The 25,520-nt window shown below is 55.2% G+C and overlaps 3 protein-coding genes across 3 annotated transcripts; all 3 read left to right on the forward strand.

Moving 5' to 3' along the window:
• Positions 1 to 216: 216 nt before the first annotated feature.
• Positions 217 to 2,142, forward strand: LOC135992907 (T-cell surface glycoprotein CD1b-1-like). The gene is made up of 6 exons (XM_065642331.1): positions 217 to 298; positions 620 to 877; positions 1,037 to 1,318; positions 1,423 to 1,707; positions 1,819 to 1,915; positions 2,082 to 2,142. The coding sequence occupies exons 1-6, from the start codon at positions 217 to 219 to the stop codon at positions 2,140 to 2,142; spliced, it is 1,065 nt and encodes a 354-aa protein (XP_065498403.1).
• A 2,797-nt stretch (positions 2,143 to 4,939) lies between these two features.
• LOC135993189 (uncharacterized) lies at positions 4,940 to 14,861 on the forward strand. Its single transcript, XM_065642855.1, has 14 exons — positions 4,940 to 5,021; positions 5,343 to 5,600; positions 5,759 to 6,040; positions 6,145 to 6,429; positions 6,541 to 6,633; positions 8,522 to 8,779; positions 8,938 to 9,219; positions 9,324 to 9,603; positions 11,480 to 11,589; positions 12,854 to 13,114; positions 13,663 to 13,944; positions 14,049 to 14,333; positions 14,466 to 14,562; positions 14,698 to 14,861. Exons 1-14 carry the CDS (start codon positions 4,940 to 4,942, stop codon positions 14,741 to 14,743), a joined length of 2,901 nt encoding a protein of 966 aa, XP_065498927.1. The 3' UTR covers positions 14,744 to 14,861.
• A 1,444-nt stretch (positions 14,862 to 16,305) lies between these two features.
• LOC135993190 (antigen-presenting glycoprotein CD1d-like) lies at positions 16,306 to 21,787 on the forward strand. Its single transcript, XM_065642856.1, has 6 exons — positions 16,306 to 16,387; positions 16,705 to 16,833; positions 17,965 to 18,222; positions 20,870 to 21,151; positions 21,256 to 21,540; positions 21,687 to 21,787. The coding sequence occupies exons 1-6, from the start codon at positions 16,306 to 16,308 to the stop codon at positions 21,785 to 21,787; spliced, it is 1,137 nt and encodes a 378-aa protein (XP_065498928.1).
• Positions 21,788 to 25,520: the final 3,733 nt, after the last annotated feature.

The following is a 25,520-nucleotide window of genomic DNA, read 5'->3' on the forward strand; positions in this document are numbered from 1 at the left end:
CTCAGGGTGCCCCAGACCAGACCACCCGTAGCAGGAACCTCAGGGCCCTCCCAAAAAACCCCAGTGCCAGCCCCATTGGCTGCCAGGGCCACCAGCACCAGGGGAGCTGCACGGGCAGAGCCGCCCTGAGGAGAAGTGTGTGGCCACCTCTGTCACAGAACCTTCCTCCTGCTGCTGCATCCACTGCTGCACGCTCGGGGCCTCGCCGCTGGCACCATGCAGCTCCCTCGCCGCTGCCTCCTCCTCCTCTTTCTCCTCTACCCCTTCCTCCTCTCTGGGACATGGGCAGACCTGGAGGGTAAGTGGGAGCCCTGGCTCATCCACATCTGCTCTCACACCCCTGTGGGACCCCGCGAGTGAGGGGTTTCCTTCTCCCCGCCTGCCTTGGGCACTTGGCTCCTCAACCTTCCTTGTCCCCTGGCTCCAGAACTACCCCCTGGCGGAGATGCAGTCACCCCAGGTGGGTGCAGGGTTGGGAGCTGGGGCTGCCAAGGATGCAGGAGGCTTATGGGGTCCTGCAGATCCCTGCAATGCCAAGGACCCATCCCTCAGCCCCTCCATTTTTTCCATCCCTCTCCTATCACTCCCATCTCCCCCTGTCGATCCCTGTTTCATGTAGAGGCCTTCACTCTTCGCCTGCTCCAGATCTCCACCTTCCAAAACACCTCCTTCGTGGACACGGAGGGGCTGGGCCTGCTGGAGGACATCGAACTGGGTTCTCTTGATAAGCACACCTGGAAAATCCACTTCCACCAGCCCTGGGTGCGCCCAGCCCTGCCCCTCAGTGACTGGGACATGATTGAGAACATGATCAAGATCTATTTGCAGAAGTTCAACCACATGGTAAATGAAGGTGCCATGCAGAAGGATGTACCCTGTAAGTACTTGGTCTTCTCTGTGTCCCCTCTATGAACAGCATCTTGGAAGTGGGGAAGGAGGACCCGACAGTACTGGTGCTGGACAGGAGATGCTAACTGTATGCACAGGAAGGCAATCCCAGCTCCTCATAAAAGCTCTGTCCTCTCTGCTCCTCCAGACCCCTTTGTGGTCCAATGTATAGCGGGCTGCACGCTCTACCCCAACAAGACCTCCCATGCCTTCGCCCGTGTGGCCTTCAACGGCCAGGACTTCCTCACCTTCTGTGTGGACAATGCCACTTGGCTCCTCTCCCAAGACAACGAACTGTCACGGTATGTCCGGGATGTTCTCCACAAGTATACCGCCTTCACTGAGCTGATACAAGTCCTCTTCAATGACACCTGCATTGACGACATGGAGATGTTACTGCACTATGGGAACGTAGCTCTGGCGAGACAAGGTGAGACCACCCCAACCCTGGCACAGCCACCCCAGAGCCCCCACACACTGGAGCCAAGCGGTCCCCACCGGGGCTCCCCTCATCCCTTTGCTCTCGCCCCCCAGAGCTGCCCGTGGCCACCGTCTTCGCGCGCACACCCAGCCCAGCCCAGCTGCTGCTGGTTTGCCGCGTCACCGGCTTCTACCCGCGCTCCATCAGTGTGGCCTGGCTGCAGGATGGGCAGGAGGTGCCGCCAGGCCCAGCGATCAACACCAGCGCCATCCTGCCCAACGCCGACCTCACCTACCAGCTGCGCAGTGTCCTGGCCGTGGCCCCCCGTGACGGGCACAGCTACGCCTGCCGCGTGCGCCACCGCAGCCTGGGCACCCGCAGCCTCCTCATCCCGTGGGGTAGGTGCCACCCGTGGGCACAGAGATGGGGCTTCTGAGCTGCCCTGCCCTGCCCTGCGGGATGGAGCAAAGCTCCGAAAGCTCATGGCAACCTCTGCTTGTGTTTCTCAGGGAGCTCAGAGCTGGTGCTGATTGCAGGACTTGGGGCTGGGCTGCTGGCAGTCGTGGCCATGGCTGCCATCATGGTGCTTTGGCTGTGGAGACGCAGGTGAGGCCCTTTCAGTCCCAGGGAGCAGAGTGGCAGAGGAGGAAATGCTCCAGGGGATCGCTGCACTTAGCAGCGAGGCTCCTGCTCTGGCCCTGCCAGTTGTGCTCTGCACCCCCATGGAGCCTCTTCCGTGGAACAGCCATGAACTGTTCTCCTCTCATTTCAGAAAGCACCAGCAGATGGAGGAATCAGGGTCCAGGAACTCCATCCTGAGCAAAGAAGCTTAGCCCAGAAGGGAGCCAAAGGGCCTTGTTTCCTTCCACCACCCTCACAGGGACAAAAACCCTACCTTTTTCTGCTTCGACAAAATTCTGGGCACTGCAAGATCCACCTGACTCGGAGGCGCTGGGGGGGAAACTGGGGTGCTCCTGATGCACTTCAATTTGCTAAGCAAAGGTGCAAGTCTGAGACCTCCTCGCTTGTCAGACATGATCACCTCTTACCTCATGGCACTGTCCAATGAGGCTCTTTAGGGCACCCCAATGCCCAGTGGCAATTTCTCCCAGTTCTGCAGCAGTAACACATTTATCAGCAGGTGGTAAGCTGTGCCTTCTACTGTGGCTTTCTGGTATTTTTTCCTAAGAGCTGCATTTATTATCTATATTCCTGATATATTTTTGCTCAGACTGAATTGTTCCACAGAGATTAAGAGCACCTCACCACAAACCATTTTACGAAGTCCTGAATAACATTGAAACTCTGATGTAATCTGTGGGAGCAGCAGATATGTATAAAATGAAATTAAAACATTCATGTTTTCACTTAGAATGCGTGCCTTTCTTCAGGATTTGGATGGGCTTGGTAAGGTTTTGAACAGCTCCACATGCATCCATAGCAGGATGAAGCTCACCCACTGAACTTGGAGAACAGATGCAGCTGGTGAGCAAACCAGACAAGAAAACATAGTCATGTGCATGACCTCCAAGACACCCCACAACGACACAGAACCAAGCACCCAGTACTGGGGAGGTGTCTGCAAATGTTTGTTCACAGCCCTCCAGAGACCCTACAAGCACACACACATCAACACCCAGGTGCTTGAGAGGTCTCTTCAGATGGTTCAGCCCAGCCCTGCAGGTGCTGGTTCCCACACACCCCGTGCAGCACCCAGAGGTGCTGCAGCCCTGCCCAGCGCACCCCAATTCACTCAGGTGCAATTCTAGGCCCGGGGGAATACAGCCCACACCTGAGGGGGGACTGCAAGGACCAATGCTACCTGCAGAGTCTGTGAGGACCAATAGTCACATGAGGTGGAACTGCAGACCTACAGTCACCTGGCAGGGGACAAGGAGGACGAATAGTCACTTGGGAGGACTATAAGAACCAATCTTACCAGAGGTGACTGTGGGGACCAATGGTCTGTGTGGATAAACAGCCATATGTCCCTTTTTGTCATCTGCTGACTGAAGGAAGTGACAACATCAAGGAGGAAGAAGTTGAGACCTCTGATACAGCATGTAAGAAAGTGAAGAAAATAATAAATAATTAAAAAAACCCATGAGGGCGAGTACATTCATAGAATCATAGAATGTCCTGAGTTGGAAGGGACCCACAAGGCTCATCGAGTCCATCTCCTGTCCCTGCAATTCAATTCAATAGAGACGAAGAAGAGCTAAAGCAGAGCTTCTGGTCCACTGCAACAGTGGAAGATTCTGGAGAAAATTCAGAGACAGTTGAATACATCATGAGTAACCACACAAGCCAGATGCCTCCTCCTGTGCTATCAACTACTCAGCTACCAGTGACAGGCAAAGGGGAGTACCAGGCTGCAGCATTTACAGGATGTCCTAGGGACGCTTATGAGACAATTGGAAATCCCCAGCACTATGGGGTGAGGGGAAGCAGAGTCAGCTCCCAGGCCGCACAGCGTGGATGGAGGTCCATGGAAATGAGGAGGCTGTTCATCCACTCCCGCCCACCAAAATGGGCTTTGGGGTATGCTGATCATGGTCCATCCCCGTCCCAGCTTGGGGATCCTGCCTGGGCAAGCGCTGCTGCTCCAAGGGTCCGATGACTGTCTGTGAGAAACAGTCCCTTCTGGGCCCTGCAGCTCTCCTGTCTCTTGGGGACCGTCACACTACAGCTGTTCTAGCCCATCCACTGCCCATGTCCTGAGAGGAGATCGTGGAGGACCTGGACCCTCCGGTCCTGCCATCACCAATCCCTGACCCCACAGCCATGGGCTGAGTGGGAACTGTTCATCACGTCCTCCCTGGGGAGCCCCTTGCTCAGGATCAGGCCAGTGGTGCTGAGGGATCAGGGATCTCAGCAGCTCTCCTCAGCCTTGTGTGCCAGAGCTGTCCATGCCCATGAGCTTTGCCCCCGTGCCTGGCCCAGCTCTGCTCCTGCTGCTTTACCGCATCACCGGCCACTGCCCGTGGCCCATCAGCCTGGCCTGGCGGCGGGATGGCCGGGAGGTGACAATGAGGCGTGAGGCCAGCGGGCAGCCTGGTGGCACGGGGAGCCCAGGCACGCAGCCAGGCTGTGGGAACAGGGTTCAGCTCCTCTGTGGAGAGGACAGACACATGGGAGCATTTAGTAGGCAGCACAGAGCAGATGGAGATGTCTGTGCTACGCAGGGCCAGACATGCCGGGCACAAGTGGCAGCGAGGGACATTCCCATCAGGGACAATGGATGCAGCCCATGGCCAGCTGGCACCTCCATCGGTAATGGGGGTAGAAAAACAGGTCTGGGTCACTCGCATTGCCCTGATTGCCAAGGTGCTGCTGCAGCCATGAGGGACCCCTCCTCTAGGCAGTGGGACGGCCTCACTGCCACCCAAATTCCCCCCAGCACTCACAGTCACACTCAGGGTGCCCCAGACCAGACCACCCGTAGCAGGAACCTCAGGGCCCTCCCAAAAAACCCCAGTGCCAGCCCCATTGGCTGCCAGGGCCACCAGCACCAGGGGAGCTGCACGGGCAGAGCCGCCCTGAGGAGAAGTGTGTGGCCACCTCTGTCACAGAACCTTCCTCCTGCTGCTGCATCCACTGCTGCACGCTCGGGGCCTCGCCGCTGGCACCATGCAGCCCCCTCGCCGCTGCCTCCTCCTCCTCTTTCTCCTCTACCCCTTCCTCCTCTCTGGGACATGGGCAGACCTGGAGGGTAAGTGGGAGCCCTGGCTCATCCACATCTGCTCTCACACCCCTGTGGGACCCCGCGAGTGAGGGGTTTCCTTCTCCCCGCCTGCCTTGGGCACTTGGCTCCTCAACCTTCCTTGTCCCCTGGCTCCAGAACTACCCCCTGGCGGAGATGCAGTCACCCCAGGTGGGTGCAGGGTTGGGAGCTGGGGCTGCCAAGGATGCAGGAGGCTTATGGGGTCCTGCAGATCCCTGCAATGCCAAGGACCCATCCCTCAGCCCCTCCATTTTTTCCATCCCTCTCCTATCACTCCCATCTCCCCCTGTCGATCCCTGTTTCATGTAGAGGCCTTCACTACACGGCTGCTCCAGGCCTCCACCTTCCAAAACACCTCCTTCATGGACACGGAGGGGCTGGGCCTACTGGAGGACATCGAACTGGGTTCTCTTGATAAGCACACCTGGAAAATCCGCTTCCACCACCCCTGGGTGCGCCCAGCCCTGCCCCCCAGTCACTGGGAAATGATGCACGACGTGATCAAAATCTATGTCCAGCAATTCAACTACCTGGTCAATGAAGGTGCCATGCAGAAGGATGTACCCTGTAAGTACTCAGTCTTATCTATCTTCCCTCTCCAAACAGCATCTTGGAAGTGGGGAACGACCCGACAGTACTGGTGCTGGACAGGAGATGCTAACCGTATGCACAGGAAGGCAATCCCAGCTCCTCATAAAAGCTCTCTGTCCTCTCTGCTCCTCCAGACCCCCTTGTGGTCCAATGTATAGCAGGCTGCACGCTCTACCCCAACAAGACCTCCCACGCCTTCGCCCGTGTGGCCTTCAATGGCCAAGAGTCACTCACCTTCTGTGTGGACAATGCCACTTGGCTCCTCTCCCAAGACAACGACCTGTCACGGTATGTCCGGGATGCTCTCCAGAACTATACCGTTGTCAGAGAGGTGCTAGGTGTTCTCCTTAATGACACCTGCATTGACGACACGGGGATGTTACTGCAGCATGGGAAGGCAGCTCTGGAGAGACAAGGTGAGATCACCCCAACCCTGGCACAGCCACCCCAGAGCCCCCACACACTGGAGCCAAGCGGTCCCCACCGGGGCTCCCCTCATCCCTTTGCTCTCGCCCCCCAGAGCTGCCCGTGGCCACCGTCTTCGCGCGCACACCCAGCCCAGCCCAGCTGCTGCTGGTTTGCCGCGTCACCGGCTTCTACCCGCGCTCCATCAGCGTGGCCTGGCTGCGGGATGGGCAGGAGGTGCCGCCAGGCCCAGCGATCAACACCAGCGCCATCCTGCCCAACGCCGACCTCACCTACCAGCTGCGCAGTGTCCTGGCCGTGGCCCCCCGTGACGGGCACAGCTACGCCTGCCGCGTGCGCCACCGCAGCCTGGGCACCCGCAGCCTCCTCATCCCGTGGGGTAGGTGCCACCCGTGGGCACAGAGATGGGGCTTCTGAGCTGCCCTGCCCTGCCCTGCGGGATGGAGCAAAGCTCCGAAAGCTCATGGCAACCTCTGCTTGTGTTTCTCAGGGAGCTCAGAGCTGGTGCTGATTGCAGGACTTGGGGCTGGGCTGCTGGCAGTCGTGGCCATGGCTGCCATCATGGTGCTTTGGCTGTGGAGACGCAGGGGAGGCCCTTTCTGTCCCAGGGAGCAGCAGTGAATTATTCGTGCTAGTTACAGGAAACACCAAAATAAAATGTGTTTGTGCATATACTAACATGTTCTTATGTATTTAACGGAAATAAGGAACTGTGCACATGGGGGTAAAATGCCTCCAGGCCTCCCAATTAAGGACAAAATGAAGTCAATCTCCCATCAAAAATAGAGGAGTTCAGATAGGTATAGGAGAGGCTTAATTTCTGCTCCAAATCAACCACACACTTGAATGTGCAGCTTCAAAAGTCTTGGTGTCACAGGACAACTTCCTGGCAAATTTTCACAGGAAAACTCTCTGGCAGCCATGTGAGCCAACTATCAGCTGAGTCAGAAGAAAACCCAGCTGGCCTGTGGACCACATCTACCACAAGTCCACTGGAGCTGGTTCTCCCTTGGCCAAACTCTGTGAACCCCAGTGCTGTGAGCAGGACTGACTTTATCTGACAGCCAGAATCACCTGCCGGCAGTGCAGGGCTCAAGGATCTCACTGCACAAGGAGTGATGCTGATTCTGCCCCCGCCCTTGCTGAGCTAGGACAGACTGATGAAAATTTGGCTGCAGGCAGGTCTCACCTTGGGGCTGGAAGCCCACAGCCCCAGCACCAACAGGGCGCATGAGGCACTTCATATCCCAAATGGAGTGAAACACCTTGCAGCACTCATGGGACATAGCAGGATGAAGCTCACCCACTGAACCTGGAGAACAGATGCAGCCGGTGAGCAAACCAGACAAGAAAACATAGTCATGTGCATGACCTCCCAAGACACCCCACAACGACACAGAACCAAGCACCCAGTACTGGGGAGGTGTCTGCAAATGTTTGTTCACAGCCCTCCAGAGACCCTACAAGCACACACACATCAACACCCAGGTGCTTGAGAGGTCTCTTCAGATGGTTCAGCCCAGCCCTGCGGGTGCTGGTTCCCACACACCCCGTGCAGCACCCAGAGGCGCTGCAGCCCTGCCCAGCGCACCCCAATTCACTCAGGTGCAATTCTGGGCCCCGGGGGAATACAGCCCACACCTGAGGGGGGACTGCAAGGACCAATGCTACCTGCAGAGTCTGTGACGACCAATAGTCACATGAGGTGGAACTGCAGACCTATAGTCACCTGGCAGGGGACAAGGAGGATGAACAGTCACTTGGGAGGACTGTAAGAACCAATGTCACCCCTCCTCTAGGCAGTGGGACAGCCTCACTGCCACCCAAATTCCCCCCAGCACTCACAGTCACACTCAGGGTGCCCCAGACCAGACCACCCGTAGCAGGAACCTCAGGGCCCTCCCAAAAAACCCCAGTGCCAGCCCCATTGGCTGCCAGGGCCACCAGCACCAGGGGAGCTGCACGGGCAGAGCTGCCCTGAGGAGAAGTGTGTGGCCACCTCTGTCACAGAACCTTCCTCCTGCTGCTGCATCCACTGCTGCACGCTCGGGGCCTCGCCGCTGGCACCATGCAGCCCCCTCGCCGCTGCCTCCTCCTCCTCTTTCTCCTCTACCCCTTCCTCCTCTCTGGGACATGGGCAGACCTGGAGGGTAAGTGGGAGCCCTGGCTCATCCACATCTGCTCTCACACCCCTGTGGGACCCCGCGAGTGAGGGGTTTCCTTCTCCCCGCCTGCCTTGGGCACTTGGCTCCTCAACCTTCCTTGTCCCCTGGCTCCAGAACTACCCCCTGGCGGAGGTGCAGTCACCCCAGGTGGGTGCAGGGTTGGGAGCTGGGGCTGCCAAGGATGCAGGAGGCTTATGGGGTCCTGCAGATCCCTGCAATGCCAAGGACCCATCCCTCAGCCCCTCCATTTTTTCCATCCCTCTCCTATCACTCCCATCTCCCCCTGTCGATCCCTGTTTCATGTAGAGGCCTTCACTACACGGCTGCTCCAGGCCTCCACCTTCCAAAACACCTCCTTCGTGGACACGGAGGGGCTGGGCCTGCTGGAGGACATCGAACTGGGTTCTCTTGATAAGCACACCTGGAAAATCCACTTCCACCAGCCCTGGGTGCGCCCAGCCCTGCCCCCCAGTGACTGGGACATGATACAGGACATGATCAAGATCTATTCGCAGCAATTCAACTACCTGGTCAATGAAGGTGCCATGCAGAAGGATGTAGCCTGTAAGTACTCGGTCTTATCTATCTTCCCTCTCCAAACAGCATCCTGGAAGTGGGGAAGGACCCGACAGTACTGGTGCTGGACAGGAGATGCTAACCGTATGCACAGGAAGGCAATCCCAGCTCCTCATAAAAGCTCTCTGTCCTCTCTGCTCCTCCAGACCCCTTTGTGGTCCAACGTATAGCGGGCTGCACGCTCTACCCCAACAAGACCTACAAGGCCTTCGCTCAAATGGCCTACAATGGCCAGGACTTCCTCACCTTCTGTGTGGACAATGCCACTTGGCTCCTCTCCCAAGACACCGAGCTGTCACGGTATGCCCAGTCCATTAGTCAGAACTACACCAGCTCCAGAGAGCTGGTAGAAGTGCTCCTCAACACCACCTGTATTGACCACATGGAGATGTTACTGCAGCATGGGAAGGCAGCTCTGGAGAGACAAGGTGAGATCACCCCAACCCTGGCACAGCCACCCCAGAGCCCCCACACACTGGAGCCAAGCGGTCCCCACCGGGGCTCCCCTCATCCCTTTGCTCTCGCCCCCCAGAGCTGCCCGTGGCCACCGTCTTCGCGCGCACACCCAGCCCAGCCCAGCTGCTGCTGGTTTGCCGCGTCACCGGCTTCTACCCGCGCTCCATCAGCGTGGCCTGGCTGCGGGATGGGCAGGAGGTGCCGCCAGGCCCAGCGATCAACACCAGCGCCATCCTGCCCAACGCCGACCTCACCTACCAGCTGCGCAGTGTCCTGGCCGTGGCCCCCCGTGACGGGCACAGCTACGCCTGCCGCGTGCGCCACCGCAGCCTGGGCACCCGCAGCCTCCTCATCCCGTGGGGTAGGTGCCACCCGCGGGCACAGAGATGGGGCTTCTGAGCTGCCCTGCCCTGCCCTGCGGGATGGAGCAAAGCTCCGAAAGCTCATGGCAACCTCTGCTTGTGTTTCTCAGGGAGCTCAGAGCTGGTGCTGATTGCAGGACTTGGGGCTGGGCTGCTGGCAGTCGTGGCCATGGCTGCCATCATGCTGCTTTGGCTGTGGAGACGCAGGGGAGTCCCTTTCTGTCCCAGGGAGTAGCAGTGAATTATTGGTGTTAATTACAGGAAACACCAAAGGAAAAAAAAAATAAAGTGTGTTTGTGTTGCTACTCAGCTACCAGTGAGCCTACACGCACCTTCACAAGCCGTAGGCCTGCTAATAGCTTATCAATCCGCTGCTCAGGAAGAAGTGACCAACGCTCACCTTACAGGATGCCGTGAGGACATATGGTCACCTCATAGGACTGCATGGACAAACATGCCCCTGCCCCTTCCTTCAATGGCCACCACATGGCTATGCTTTGCCATTCCACTGGCCAAATGCTCTCCTCTGCCCCCAGCAATGGTGGCTCTGCTGGGAGGGATGTGGACATTGTGGTGCCATGGCCAGACATCCCCTAGGTGACGCTGAGGTGAGATGCTGGGGAAGTGGTGCCATTTCTGGGCCTGCCAGGCCACCGCAGCATCCCTACTTCTCCATGGGACAGCTCCATGGAAGGGAAGGGGTTTGGTGTCCTTGTCTCCCCATCTCTGACTCAGTGTCACGGGGTGCTGCAGCTCAGCCTGCAGCAGCCCCATACGGGCCTTCCCCGTGTCTCCACCACAGCTGGGGACACCTGAGATGAAGACATGGAGCAGGGACTCCTGGTCTCAGCTGTACTTAGAGTGGTCACACGGTGACGTGCCATAATGCAGAGGGGACTCGTCGGTCCTGGTTGTGTTTGGATGTTATCAGGGCGCTCCACCTCAAATTTCCCCTTGTCTGTGGTTTCAGTTCTGCCTTTGTCCCCAATGCAGGCACTGCCAGAAAAGGGGAAGAGAAACTGTAGGGTGAGAGGAGGCAGCAGGGGACAACCATGTAGGACCAGTGGTTAGGGGAAGTTGTAGGGGTGAGGCCAGCTCTGGTCACCCTGTTGTCCCTCCAGCAATGGACACTGGTGACAATGGGGGCAGAACAGTAGAATGGCTCCCACCATTCCTGTTTGCACACCTAGGTGGCATTTGAGAGCGGAAGGGGGTTCCCCACCAAAGATGGTGAGAAGGAAAGGGGAGTATCAGACTGCAACCCAGGCCCAGGCTCTGTCGTTGGGACATTTATGGGACAGTTGGAGTTCCCCAGCACTGTTCCTGCAGCCATGGGTTGGGCAGGAACTGCTCATCACATCCCCCTTGGGGAGCCCCATCCTCAGGATTAGGCAAATGGTCCAGGAGCAGCCTGAGCATGAGGTTCTGGGGGTGGCAAAGCAGCCCTTCTCCCCATGCGGGGCTGGGTACAGCAGCCGTGTTCTCCAATCAGGGCCAAAACCCAAAAGCCGTTCTCAGCTCCATTGGAGCTGGTGCATCCCACAAGAACGAGGATGCAGGCAAGGTGGGATGCGGTGCAGGGGAGTCAGGGGGATCCAGATCAGGTCCTTGAGCACTGGTTTTCTCCCAGTGCCTTTTCCTGGGCCTCCCTTTCCCTGCCCTCTGCTCCTGGCTGGGCTCTCCCCAGCCTGTCACAGCACCTCATGCTCATGCCTTATTTCAACTTTCCCTCACACATCCCCAGCTCCAAGCTGGGATCCCTGGGGCCCTCCCCGATGTATCTGCACCAGTCCCATTGGTGGAGAGCCACTGCTGTGACTGCTGGGGAGGGTTGAGCACGAGACCTCGTGGGTGTTTCCTCCTCCCACAGTCACTGCTGCTGCTGCTTCGGCCTTGCGGGGTGCACCATGCAGCCCCCTCATCTCCTCCTCTTCCTCTTTCTCCATCTCCTCCTCCCTAGGATGTGGGCAGACCCAGAGGGTAAGTGGAGCGCCAGCTCACCCCAAACGCTCTCACGCCTGTGCCAGAGGACCCCACAGGTTCCTCAGGGAAGGGACAGCCAGGCTCCTGATTGGGGGGGATGATCCCCACCATCAAAAGGCCACCCTGCATTGCACAGTACCCAAAGGTGCCCTGTCCCTGCCCACCCTTTCTGCTCCTGCCTCCAACCTGGGACTTCATGCCCCACCGCCTTTGGCACAGGTACTTGGGCACACGAGCAGAAGTGGGGCCAGGGGTCCCCAGCCAGGTCTTGGGTGCTGGGGTTCCCCCCAAGGTGCCTTCCTCCTGCAGGGGACCCATGGGCATGAGAGGTGTCTCAGCTCCACGTGCTGCTGTGGGCCTCTTCCAGCAGTTCCTTTTTTGTTGGGAGGCTGCACCTGTGAGAGGGTGTTTTGTGCACTATCATCACACAGAGCATTTCACCACAGTCCTGAGAGACCTCACGTTTCCGGGGGTGTGCAGCAGCAGGCATTGGAACACAGGAATGATCTCTGGGCTGGGCTACTCTCTTGCTCCTGTGAGGGTTCAGTCTCCTTGAGCTCCCAGTTCGCAGGAGCCCCCAAACCTGAATGAAATGCTCTTTCCCCTCCTCCATCCTACACGTCCTCTGTGCCATGTGCAGGTCTCTTGTACATCCAGGTCCTGGCACGAGTCCTTCTTCTGGGGAAAGCATCACCCCAAACAAGCACTGAGGTGCCGCCCACCATCTGCTCCGCATAGCCAGTCAGCAGAAGGGCTGGAGGGGAGAGGACAAAGTGCCTGAAATGCTGTACCGCAGAGAAATACTTCATTGAAAGTAAAATAGAGAAGAAGAAAGAGCAGCGAAAGCAGAGGAAGTTCAGACAGGAAAGCAACCCTGAGCAGGCGAGGAGGTGGAAGTCTAGCAAAGACACGGCTGCGGGGTTGCCCAGGCAGGGCCGGTTGCAGGCTGCTGGGGGTCCCTGTGTTGTGGCATGAAGAGCATAGAATCACAGAACAGTTTGGGTTGGAACGCACCTTTAAAGGTCATCTAGTCCACTCCCCCTGCAATGAGTAGGGACATCTTTAACTAGATCAGGTTGCTCGGAGCCCCGTCCAGCCTGGCCTGAGATGCCTCCAGGGGTGGGAGAACACGTGCCCCTGTTTCAGCACCCTCATCATAAAAAATTTTTTCCTTAGGTCTGAATCCTCTGTTTCCCCTCTAGCCCCCGCCCTCTCACCTCCTCTTTCCTGCAGCCCTTCCCATCCATATACTCTACCCCAGCAGAGCCGCAGTCTTTCCAGCTGCTCCAGACCGGCCTCTTTGCCAATGTCAGCTCTGCTGAGCTGTCCGGGATGGCTCTTCTGGGGGATGTGCCCCTACTTGAACTGGATCCTGCCAATTGGAGCATCCACTTCCACTGGCCCTGGGCCCGCCAGGCCGCAGCTGAGGGTGATATGGAGAAGATATTGCCCCACTACAAACACTTTCTGCGCAATATGGTACGATACGTGCATGAAATAGCCCGGCTGGTGAAACTGGACTGTAAGTATGGGGACAACCCCACCCAGAGCCCCAGCCCCTTTCCCTGGGTTCCATCTGTGCCCTGCTTCCCGCTGAGGAGGCATTTGTGCAGTCTAATAGGGCGCAACACCTCCTGAACGGGTAATGGAAAATGCTGTGTCTGATGGGGCACATGGCTAGCAGGGGCGGGGAGGGCAGCACATCAAAAAAAAGCCTCAGGGCTCCTGCCATCTGGCACAGCGGAAGCCCTCTGCGCACCAGGGAGCTGCCACCGAATTTACTGGGGCTGCAGGACCTGCACAGCACAGATCAGGGAAACAGAAAGTTGAGGGCAAATATTTTGGGGGACAATATTCTGTTTGAGCAACTGTCCCATGCTAACTGGCCCTGTATCCACTCCAGCCTTCCAAGGGGACTGAGGGCTTGCAGAGTGTCTGGGGCTTCTTGAAGGATGGCCCCATGCCCTGCTGCCCGTTGCTCCCCTACATGTGCCTCCAGTCACATCCTGCCTCGTGCTGCCCATGTACCACATACTCACAGGACCTCTCCACTGGCTCTGCCCTTGGCAGACCCATTGGTGATCCAGATGCGTGGAGGCTGTGTGCTGCACCCCAATAGGACAAGCTGGGGCTTCTTTGATGTTGGGGAGGGCGGCAGAGACCTCACAGTTTTCAAGGTGGAGAGGCAGGCCTGGGAGCCCAAACAGCCATCCCGACTAGCAGAGCTGGTCAGCGAGTCCCTCACCAGCAAGAAGGCTGTCACGGGGCTCCTGGAGCACCTCCTCTCCATCTCCTGCCCAAGCCAAATCCTCGACCTGTGCAGGTACGGGAAGGCAGCTCTGGAGAGACAAGGTGAGACCACCCCAACCCTGGCACAGCCACCCCAGAGCCCCCACACACTGGAGCCAAGCGGTCCCCACCGGGGCTCCCCTCATCCCTTTGCTCTCACCCCCCAGAGCTGCCCGTGGCCACCATCTTCGCGCGCACACCCAGCCCAGCCCAGCTGCTGCTGGTTTGCCGCGTCACTGGCTTCTACCCGCGCTCCATCAGCGTGGCCTGGCTGCGGGATGGGCAGGAGGTGCCGCCAGGCCCAGCGATCAACACCAGCGCCATCCTGCCCAACGCCGACCTCACCTACCAGCTGCGCAGTGTCCTGGCCGTGGCCCCCCGTGACGGGCACAGCTACGCCTGCCGTGTGCGCCACCGCAGCCTGGGCACCCGCAGCCTCCTCATCCCGTGGGGTAGGTGCCACCCGTGGGGATGGGAGGCAGGGTGTGGGCAGCAGCCACTGGCGCTGCGAGGGGCCGCTCCTGCATGGTGCTGCCACACTCACACAGCTGCGTTCTTCTCTCCCTGCTCTTCTCTCCCTGCAGAAAACCGCAGCACAGCTCCAACCATCAGCATCGCCATTGCAGTGCTTCTCCTTGTGGCTGCAGTCTCTGCTGGGGGGTTTTGGTGGTGGAAGCGCAGGTGAGATCTCCTTCCCACCGTCTCCTCTCAGGTCTCTGGACAGACAGGTCAGGCCAGCGGTTACAGCAGCAGCAGCCGCTCTGTGGGAATGAACTCCCCGGCCCTGAGTGTGGCTCACGGTGTACCCTCTTGCAGGAAAGGTGACCAAGACCACACGGGAGAACAGGAATTCATCATCTGAGGCCTGGCTGCCTGCCCAGCAATGAGCTCTCTCAGCACTGGCTCTCCCTGCTCATCTCATCACCTATCCCTGACTCATCAGCACTGACAGGGGTTTGCTCTGGAAAACCACTGCATTAAACAGCTACAAATTTCCCAGCCACACGTGGCTCCTGTGGCTCTCACTCTCCTTCCCACATCACAAGGTCCCCCCAGGAAACCCCCCAGTCCTTTGCAGGACCCCACAGTGTGGCCAGGAAGACCGTCCCTCGATGCTGGCCAGTCCCCTCTGGTATGTCAGCAAAGAAGCAATTCTTCCGCCAAACTCTCCCACATCTCGGCATCTCCATGACCAGTGTCTTTCCCTGGCAGAAGGGCAGCGACAGCCTGGGGCCAGACCAGCGTGAGGCTGCTGGGTGGGATGGGGGGTGGAGCAGGCCACAGACTCAGGAGAGATGGAGAGATTTGAGCTGTTTTGCTGGGGAGAGAAGGGGAAGGAAGGACCCACGTGACATCTCCAGTCCTCTGACATGGGGAAGCATTTTAAGCAGATGCAAAGCCACCCCAGCTCCAGTGCTGATCTCACCCTCTCTCCAGGATGGTTTTGGGTCAGGATCTCCTCCACTTCTGACTCCTGTCTCTGCAAAAGCTGTAGGGATGGGGGACAGTCACCCTCCTAATATGCCTGACAGCCATGAAAGAGCCACGCTGCTCTGGGGCACTCTGTCTTTGAGTAACATGCCACCAAGAAGGGTGGTGTGGTGGGTTGACCTTGGCTGTCCACCAGGTGCCCACCAAGTTGCTCTATTACTCCCCCTCCTCAATTGGACAAGGGGGACAAAATATAACAAAAGGCTCGTAGGCAGAGATAAGGACAGGGAGATCACTCAACAGTTACCTTCATGGGCCAAACTGACTCAGCTTGGGGAAATTAATTTTATTTATCATCAGTCTAAGTCAGAGTAGAATAATGAGAAATAAGAACAAACCTAAAAACACCTTTCCCCCACCACTCCCTTCTTCACATGCTCAACTTCACTCTTCTCTAACTCCTCCTCCCAAGCAGCACAGCGGGATGGGGAGTGGGGATTGACATCCAGTTATTGTCTGTGTTGCTCCTTCCTCCTCACCTTGCTGCAGCATGGGGTCTCACCTATAGGAGACAGTTCTTCACTAACTTCTCCAGCATGGTTTCTTCCCAAGGAATGGACTGCTCCAGCATGGATCCCATGCAGGGTCACAAGTCATTCCAGAAGACCTGCTTCAGTGTGAGCTCCTCTCTACAGGGTCACAGACTCCTTCAGGCACATCCACCTGCCCCACTGTGATCCTTCACCAGGATGCACAGGCACCATCTCTGCTCCAGTGCCTGGAGCATCTCCTCCTCCTCCTTTACTGGCTTTGGTGTCTCCATACTTGTTTCTCTCACATATTCTCATATATCTCTCCTAGCTGCTGTTGCATCGCAGTTTTTACCCATTCTTAAATATGTTATCACAGCGCACTACCAACATCACTGATTGGCTCAGACTTGGCCAGCAGTGAGTCTGTCTTGGAACTGGCTCTGGGGACAGCTTCTGGCACATGGACATGGACATGGGGACAGCTTCTGGCATCTTCTCGCAGAAGCCACCCCTGCAGCCCTCCTGCTACCAAAACTTGCCACGTAAGCCCAATACTGTCTACAGAGTAAACCCCTGGGGGTTACCGTGGGAGGAGGTGAAGGCCACTACAGGCGGGGCTCAGCCTACATCTCCTTGGTGTCAGGGTGCTGCTGCAGCTAGAAGGGATGACTTTGCACCCACCAAGTTCCCCTGGCACTGGCCAGAATGCCCCAGCCCCCACCAGCCACACAAGCATCCCTGGGGAACACACCCAGACAGGCCCTCCCCAAAACCTCAGCAGCAGCCTCATTGGCTGCCAGGGACACCTCATGACACTGGCCCCAGCAGAGCAGCCCTAGGGTGAAATGTTCCATCACAGCTCCGCTGGCCCCTTCCTCCTGCTACACTTGCACGTGCACACCTGCCGCCAGGACCATGCAGCCCCCTCACCGCCTCTTCCTCCTCTTCCTTCTCCTCCACCTCCCTGGGATGTGGGCAGATCCAGAGGGTAAGTGGGAGCCCCAGCTCACCCCAAGCTTTTCCTATCCCTGCACTGTGGGACCCCACAGAGGTGGCAGGGGGTGGGTATGGACAGGACAGTTTCCCCATCACCAAGAGGTCACCCCCCACCCCCCAGCACCCAAAGATGCCTCATCCCCGCCCACCTGCTCGGGGTTCCCAGCCCCACACTGTCCTGCCCAGCCCAGTACCACTGGCACTGGGGTTCAGGTGCCTGAACAGCCAAGGGGCAAGGGGTCCCTCAGCCAGGCCTGGGGTGCTGGGATGCCCCCAAAGACACCTTTGTCCTGCAGGGAGCCTGTGGGCAGCAGGAGTTCTCAGCCTCGCACAGCACAACAGCCCTGCACTGGGCTCCAACCCCTTGAGCAGGTCCTGGGCACCGCCCGCAGCCTTTGGGATCATTTCTTTTGCAACCAAAGAGTCCCTGGATCCTCTGCATTTCCCTTCCGCGAAACAACATTCTAAGGTTCCTCCTGCAGCTACAATGAGCCTTCACCTGCATCCCCATCCTATCTTTCCCATTCCAGGGGCAGGGGCTCACTGTGCCCTGGCCAGGGGGGCACTCACTGCTCCAAAACAGGGTTCACTCTGCCTTGCTTCCTCCAGACCCTCATTCAGCACTCCAGCATCTCCTGCCTCCTGTTAAGGTACAGTCTCAAGAACTGCCCAGGAGCCCCTAAATTGGGGTGAAATGCCCCTCCCTACCAGCCCTCCCAGCTCCTGCACTTTTTGCAGGTCTCCGGTGGGTCCGGGCCCTTGCACAGATGCTCCTTGCCAGGGGAAGCACTGCCCCAAACCAGCACCAAGTTGCCCTCTGCCATCCCTTCCACACAGCTGCCTGACAGCTCCCAGAAGATCGCATTGCGGCAGTGGATGGCTAAAAAACGGAAATAAGAGAAGCAGGGAGAGGCTCAGAGAGGCTGTGGACGGAAACAGCAAGCTGAATAAAAGCAGGGGATTTCCCTTGCCCTGCCTGTCTGCCCCATCTCACCCTGCCTGTACCCAGGGACATTGCCTTCCTCCTGGGGCCACCCACCAGCACTGGAGCCAGCAGTCCCCTGTCTTCCTCCCTCATCCTCATGCGTGCCAATCCTGCTTCCTCTCCCTGCTCTCCCCACAGGCTCTTGTAAACTCCACATTTTACAAACCTACATCTTCCACAACACCAGCTTTGTGGACGCTTCGGTCTGGGCCACCCTGGAGGACATCGTCTTTGCTACCCTGCAGAAATACACCAGGGACATCTGCTACCTCTACCCATGGGTCTACCCAGCCCTGCCTGCAGCAGAGTGGGAAAACTTGCAAAACCTATTCAAGATCTACTTGCACAACCTCATCTTATCCCTGTCCAGTGATGCCAGTCTGTTCCAGATACCCTGTGAGTACCAGGTGCTCAGCACCTCCTCACCCAAGGGAGCTGTGAGAAGCAGCTCAGAGCCACCACCAACAGCTTTCCCAAACCGGGGCTGGCAGGAGGGCAGGGAATGGGACTCATCCTGCACCAGCAAGACCCCCAAACCATCATGTGCTGTGTGGAGGTCACATGGGGCCATCCTAGTTCCCAGCACAAACCTTGGTGTGTTTAGCAACACTTCCACCCTCACACCACACCCCCTGCTTATTGCTCTCCGAGCACCCCAAATCCCACCAGAGGAGTCATCTAAGAAAGTGGAGTAGAAGGTCAAAGGGACCTCTCCGCTCTTTTCTGTGGGATGGGACACTTGTAACAAGCTCCTGGCCTCATATGCTGGTGCAGTGCTGGTTAACCAAGGGCAGAACACCAGGCAGAATGCCACCATCCTCACCCAAAGCAGTGCTTCCTGCTTTGCCGTGGCTCCCAACCCCTCTGTGGCCAAGGGCAGCTTGAGGATGATGAGCTACAGGGCTCAGGACAGGTTCCTCACCCACAGAGTTTCCATCTGGTGTAAAGCGTAGCAGTGACATGAGGTAATAGATGTAGAATGTAGAATGTAGAGAATAGGGAACGGAACGGAACGGAACAGAATAGGATAGAATAGAATAGAATAGGATAGAATAGAATAGGATAGAATAGGGTAGAATAGGATAGAATAGAATAGAATAGAATAGAATGGAATAGAATGGAATAGAATAGAATAGAATAGAATAGAATAGAATAGAATAGAATAGAATAGAATAGAATAGAATAGAATAGAATAGAATAGAATAGAATAGAATAGAATAGAATAGAATAGAATAGAATAGAAGAGAAGAATAGGCTCAGTTGGAAGGGACGTACAATGATTATCTAGTCCAACTGCTTGGCCAGTTCAGGGTTCGCCAAAAGTTAAAGCAAATTATTAAGAAGCATTGTCCAAATGCTTCTTAAACACTGACAGGTGTTTAGGTCAACCACCTCTGTAAAGAAAAGTTTCCTAATGTCAAGTCTGAACCCACCCTGAGGCAGCTTTGAACCATTCCCATGTGCCCCGTCACTAGATCCCAGGGAGATCAGCACCTCCATTTCCACATCGCCTCCTCAGAAAGCTGTAGAGAGCGATGAGGTCACCCCTCAGCCTCCTTTTCTTCAAACTAGACAAGCCCAGAGTCCTCAGCTGCTCCTCATAGGACATGACTTCCAACCCTGTCACCAGCTTTGTTGCCCTCTTATGAACACATTCAAGGACCTTCACATCCTTCTTAAATTGTGGGGCCCAGAACTGCACACAGTGCCCAAGGTGAGGCCACAACAATGCTAAATACTGCGGAATAATCCCCTCTCTTAGCCGGCTGGTTTGATGCACCCCAGGATGGGTTTTGCCCCCTTGGCTGCCAGGGCACACTGGTTCCTATTAAGCTGCTGTTGACCAGTACCCCCAGGTCTCTTTCTGCAGGGCTGCTCCCCAGCCACTCCCTTCCCAGCTTGTATTTGTGTCTGGTGTTACTCCATCCCAGCTGCAGAATCTGGCATTTGTTCTTGTTAAATTTCATGCCACTGATGATTTCTCAATGCTTAAATCTATCTAGATCACTCTGCAAGGCCCCTTGTCCCTCAGGAGAGTCAACAGCACGTCTGCTCCTACCCTGTTAGCTAATGGTGCATTCAACTCCTGCATCCAGATCACTGATCAAATATTGAACAGCACCAGCCCTAGGACTGAGCCCAGTCACTGGCCAGATGTAGCCCCATTCACTACAACTCTTTGAGCCCTGTCCTTCAGGCATTCGTTCACTCAGCATGCCACGATTCCCCTCACCCCACAGCTGGACAACTTGTCCAGAAGGATGCTATGAGGAACAGTATTAAAAGCCTTACTAAAATCCAGAAAAACTACATCCACTTCCTTCCCTTCACCCACTAGGCAGGTGACCTTACCTTAGAAGAATATCGAATTAGTTACAAGACTTACCCTTTGGGAACACGTTGACTGTGCCTGATGATTGCATTGTCCTTTGAATGCCTTTCAATAGCACCCAGTATGATCTGCTCTGAAATTTTTCCAGGAACTGAGATTAGACTCACAGATCTGTAGTTTCCTGGGTCTTTCTCACACTCTGCTTGTAAATTGGAATAACATTGGCCAGCTTGCAGTCAATGAGGACCTCCCCAGACTCCCAAGACCTTTGGTAGATGATAAGACGTGTCTTACCACAACTCTGGGATGAATTCTCTTAGGCCCCATGGACTTGTGAACATTTAGCTGATACAGTTGGTCCCTTACAATTTCATTGTCCACAAATGGAAAGTCACTGTTCCCGCAGTTGTGGTCCTCTGACTCAGGACTGGCAGCCCAAGGTCTACCAGTATTATTAAAGACTGAACCAAAAAAAATCATCGAATGCCTCCATTTTTTCTTCATCCCTATTAGTCACCTTCAACAAGTATCAATCCACTGTTTTCTTTAGACCTCCTCTTGCTATTAACATACTTTGGCCTTTCACATCTTGTCCCTGGGGAGAGTCACTTGGGGTGCAGAGGGAAGAGGGAAAGGGCTGTGCTCAAAGAAGCAGGTACAATTTCGGGCTCCGGCTCAAGCTGCACTCATGATGTCCATCATCCCCCCCAGACCCCTACGTGTTCCAGTGCGTGGCTGGCTGTGACTTGTATCCCAATGGCTCCTATACAAAATTCTACCATCTTGCCTACAACACCGACGACTTCCTCAGCTTCGATGTGGACAACAGCTTCTGGAAGAGGGAGCAGAAGACTGAGTTGGCAGCTCAAGTTGAGATGCAATTCAACACCTTCATCGGTTTCTCTGAGACTTTGCATCAACTTCTCAATGTCACCTGTGTTGACCACATGAAGAAATTCATTCAGTATGGGAGAGCCGATCTGGAGAGACAAGGTGAGACCACCCCAACCCTGGCACAGCCACCCCAGAGCCCCCACACACTGGAGCCAAGCGGTCCCCACCGGGGCTCCCCTCATCCCTTTGCTCTCGCCCCCCAGAGCTGCCCGTGGCCACCGTCTTCGCGCGCACACCCAGCCCAGCCCAGCTGCTGCTGGTTTGCCGCGTCACCGGCTTCTACCCGCGCTCCATCAGCGTGGCCTGGCTGCGGGATGGGCAGGAGGTGCCGCCAGGCCCAGCGATCAACACCAGCGCCATCCTGCCCAACGCCGACCTCACCTACCAGCTGCACAGTGTCCTGGCCGTGGCCCCCCGTGACGGGCACAGCTACGCCTGCCGCGTGCGCCACCGCAGCCTGGGCACCCGCAGCCTCCTCATCCCGTGGGGTAGGTGCCACTCGTGGGGATGGGATGCAGGGTGTGGGCACAGGCGGGTCAGGTTGTGTGATGGTGGGTCAGGCTCCGATTGCAGCTCTGGCCATGGATCCCTGGTTCCCTGTGCACCCCCAACCCTTCTCTCCTCTCTCCTCCAGACAACTCCAAGGTAGCTCTCAGTGTCGGCATCACCATTGTGGTACTGCTGGCCACAGCTGCAGCCCTCGCTGGGGCCATCTGGTACTACAGGCGCAGGTGAGGTCTCCTCCTTGCCCAGCTGCACCAGCCCTATGGGTTACAGGCGGGTGGGAGCTGCCTGGTGAGGGCTGCCTGCCCTTGTCCAGCCTCACCCACCTCCTCCTATTCTGCAGGAACTGAGAGCACAAGACACACCATACCAGAGATGCCTTGGGGCCACACCGGCCCCCCCACATCTCCCTGATAAAAATCCACAGATTAACACTCCAATGCATGTGGGAAGAGAGGGAGAGAAAGAGAAGGTCCATGCCATTCCTCACCCTTGGAGGCGATACCAAGAGCATCTGGTTCCTAGCACTCACACGTGCTCAGCAAGTTTGACTGGTTCGTTGGCTTCTTCAAGCAAACTTTTGGACAGATTGTGTGTGCCTTCACAATCAATATGTGATAGTTTAAGCTTAAGCTTCTTGAACATGCGCAACACGTGGTCTTCCAGTGATTCTTAAAGGATGTCCCAGGAATTCACTTCTCCTACTGTCTGTGGTGGTTTGACTGAAAACGAGTTAATTTTCCTTCATGCAGTTAGAAACCTTTCTTTTTTCATCGCTAGCACAGTTGATGTTTGAATTTAGTTTGAGAACAATAAGATAACACCCTGGGACAGAGTTAATGTTTTTAATTGCCCTGGACATTTAATTGCCAAGGACGTTCTGAGAGCTCTGCCCACAGGTGTAAGGTGGCTTGCAAGGGGGGCATAGATGGGGCAGACATTGACTGACATCTAGACTAAGCAATAAGATTAATCCATGCTATTAGCATCATGCCTTGTATTGAAGGAGAGTTGGTATCTTCAGGTTCTTTCCTTTTGGTTTTTTTCTTGGAGCTGGGATGGAGACCTGTTCAGGAGAGTTCTGTTTGAGACTTTCTTTAGTTCGGCCTTTTGCCATCCTGCCTTTTTGCACAAGCCTCTGGGCCTTTCTGCCTCTATCGCTCTTTTCTCTCTGGGATTGGCTGTTCAGGACAAGGATGCTCCTTCCTGGGACTGGCTGCTCAGTGCAGATGGAGTTTATGAGGAATTGCATTGAGTATCCTTTATTTTATATTCCATTTCCAGTTATATATTAGCAGTAGCAGTATATTAGTGCTATGTTATTTTTATCAGCCAGAAGAGTGGTGCGGATCAGGGACATGTGCCTGTAGCACCGTGCTTAGCAGTGGTGCCCCAGTCAAGCAAGGCCCTGGGATGCAGGCACACAGCTGTGTGCTCAACCCATGCACTGGCGGAGCTCCATGGGGCAGTGAGTCCCTCCCCAGGAGACAGAAACACTCACAGAAAGCCGCATTCCTATCTCTGGAGCAGTGCTGGGGACAGCAGTGTGCCCAGACACTGTGCACCACAGGGCTTTGGGGATGCATGTCCTCAGTAGTGTTCGTTTTCATCGTGGAAATCCCACCAGTGGGATTTAGAGTCCTTGTACACAGATCTTTCCCATCCCTGCCAGACAAGATGGCTCGGAGACTTCGCAGAGCGTTTTTCTTAACAACCCTGCAATGGCAGGTCTCAGGAAACCTCATACATAGCAGTGATTCCACCAGCATGAGACCAGCGATGATTGAAAACCTTGGGACTGGCTTGTGCAGGTGATTGCAATGTCACTTGTGGCTGACTAGCTCATAGGGCAGGGGGAGAACCGGGCTTGTGAAGGCTCTTGTGATGCCACTGATAGATGAAGTAGCTAACAGGGTAGGAGCAGGCCACTGGTTTGTGTCATGCTTATGGGGTCACTGATGTCTGTGTAGCTGTTAGAGCAGGAGCAGGCTCCTGGCTTTCGTTGTTCTACAAGGAGCAGCTCTGCCTTAAAGATACTTGTGTGCATGTCTCAGCACATATCATGAGAGAAAGGCCTAACAAATGCAAAAAATATACTGCATTTTTGAAGCTGGTTCAGTGCAAGATTGCTTTGGGCAATATGCCTGTTGATCCAAGTTTGACACTTCAAACCCTTCTTAGGTCAAAGCTTATCCTACAAGTATGTACTATAAGCAACCAAATCCTATGTTTTACTGTCCAATATCCTAAATAGGTAATTATGTTTTAAAGTAACATCATTTCAAACTTGCCTGGCAGAATGTTCCTTACAAATCCGGAAAAATGCTTTTTGCACCAGAATATATCACACTTTCAGGCTTGAATTAATTATTTTCTTTCCTGAACTGGAAATAATTCAGGGACTTGACTGTGATATTTAATCACAGCCCATTACAATGCAATCAGGTGAAAATGTGTTGTTAGAGCTGTCTGTGTTGCTTACCATTTTGGTTTCAGTGCTCTTGTCTAGTTCTAATCTTGCGATATTTTTGCTGCCACATAAACTTTAAATAGAGAAAGCAGATCCTCCTCACACACACGGCCCTTTCCCACAGCTCAAGGTGAACAAACAAAATCTCTGGGTAAATGGTGGGCAGAAGGCACACATGGGGTTCGAACCCCTAATCTTCAGTTCATGAACTGTTCTCTGCTTGGGGGGAAGAGGAGCAAGGGAGGGATATTGGGGGTGATGGCACTTGTCTTCCAAAGTCACCATTATGCGTGATGGAGCCTGACTTTCCTGAAGATGGGAGAACACCTGCCTGCCAACGGGTAGTGAATTAATTTCTTATTTTGCTTTGCTTGCACATGCAGATTTTGCTTTACCTATTAAACTGTCTTTACCTCAACCTGTGAGTTTTGCCACTTTAACCCTTTTGATCCTCCTCTCCATCCCACTGGGCAGGAGTGAACGAGCAATGGCGTAGGGATGAGTTGCTGGTTGGGGTTAAAGCACAACAGCATCTCTCTTCTATGTTTAGAATATACGAGTGCTGTAGAAAGGAGCTTTCTGTTGGGATTTTCACAGCTCATAGACCTGGATTGCCATGTGTGTGACCATCACATGGGTTTCACTCTGCCAGGCTGTTATACAAGGGCTTTGGTCTCCCTTGTCTCCCAAGCAAAGCCAGAAATACCATTACATTATCAAGTTCCTATGGGGCATAAAGGAAGCTTGCCAGGAAACAATTGTGTCCTTCTGTACCAGCTTTGAACTAGCCCTGGTGGAAAAGATGACCTGCAGCAGAGCAGAATTTCAAGGGTGTTTGATAAGGTCCCTTTAAGACTGTCACAGACCTATGTTATCTAAACACAGAGGTTCTACTTGTGGGGCACACAAGGCTAAACAACAACTGGCATGATATATGCGGCGATGAGAACGACGCATACAGAGACGCACAGACAGAGGGTTCTTGTTAGCAGCGAGAGCAGAGCCAGGCAGAGCAGAGCCGAGCTGAGCTGTCTTTTATTAACAGTTCTCAGTTCATAGGTCTATAGATATGGGCCTGGACCAAGAGGTTAGACAGGATGTATTTTTCAAAAAATGTTGTTCCAAACACACCACACTCATGTTGTGACTGTTTTCAGTCACGTTCCCGTGCATATCTTGTGGGCAATATTCAGACCCACTCATTCACACGCGGTTTTCTGGCCCGAGGTATCATTCTCACTGGCCTGGGCTATCATTCCTTACACTCATAAAAAATATACTTCTATATGACCTGTCCAAGGCCCTTTACGTTTTGACTAATTGCTGTGATTTAATCATGTTAGTATTATTTCTTCTTTGACCACCCAGGTGGTCATGTTAGTATTGATCTTGCTTTATGATTCGAGTGGCTGGAGCCGTACGTCCTGCCGTTCGCACAATGTATGTTTTTCTACACTCCATCTGTAGTTGCTCAAGCTTATTTACAATTCTCCT

The sequence above is a fragment of the Caloenas nicobarica genome, chromosome 11 (genome assembly GCF_036013445.1).
Source record: "Caloenas nicobarica isolate bCalNic1 chromosome 11, bCalNic1.hap1, whole genome shotgun sequence".
In the NCBI taxonomy this organism is placed as follows: Eukaryota; Metazoa; Chordata; class Aves; order Columbiformes; family Columbidae; genus Caloenas; species Caloenas nicobarica.

Bases quoted from the DNA above. Each gene is read 5' to 3' on its own strand.
- LOC135993189 (XM_065642855.1), top strand. From the start codon at position 4,940: ATGCAGCCCCCTCGCCGCTGCCTCCTCCTCCTCTTTCTCCTCTACCCC. The intron at 5,601-5,758 runs GTAAGTACTCAG...CTGCTCCTCCAG, and splicing joins CATGCAGAAGGATGTACCCT to ACCCCCTTGTGGTCCAATGT. The intron at 6,634-8,521 runs GCAGGGGAGGCC...TGTTTCATGTAG, and splicing joins GGTGCTTTGGCTGTGGAGAC to AGGCCTTCACTACACGGCTG.
- LOC135992907 (XM_065642331.1), top strand. From the start codon at position 217: ATGCAGCTCCCTCGCCGCTGCCTCCTCCTCCTCTTTCTCCTCTACCCC. The intron at 299-619 runs GTAAGTGGGAGC...TGTTTCATGTAG, and splicing joins GACATGGGCAGACCTGGAGG to AGGCCTTCACTCTTCGCCTG. The intron at 1,916-2,081 runs GTGAGGCCCTTT...CTCTCATTTCAG, and splicing joins CTTTGGCTGTGGAGACGCAG to AAAGCACCAGCAGATGGAGG.
- LOC135993190 (XM_065642856.1), top strand. From the start codon at position 16,306: ATGGACATGGACATGGGGACAGCTTCTGGCATCTTCTCGCAGAAGCCA. The intron at 21,152-21,255 runs GTGAGACCACCC...CTCGCCCCCCAG, and splicing joins AGCCGATCTGGAGAGACAAG to AGCTGCCCGTGGCCACCGTC. The intron at 21,541-21,686 runs GTAGGTGCCACT...TCTCTCCTCCAG, and splicing joins CAGCCTCCTCATCCCGTGGG to ACAACTCCAAGGTAGCTCTC.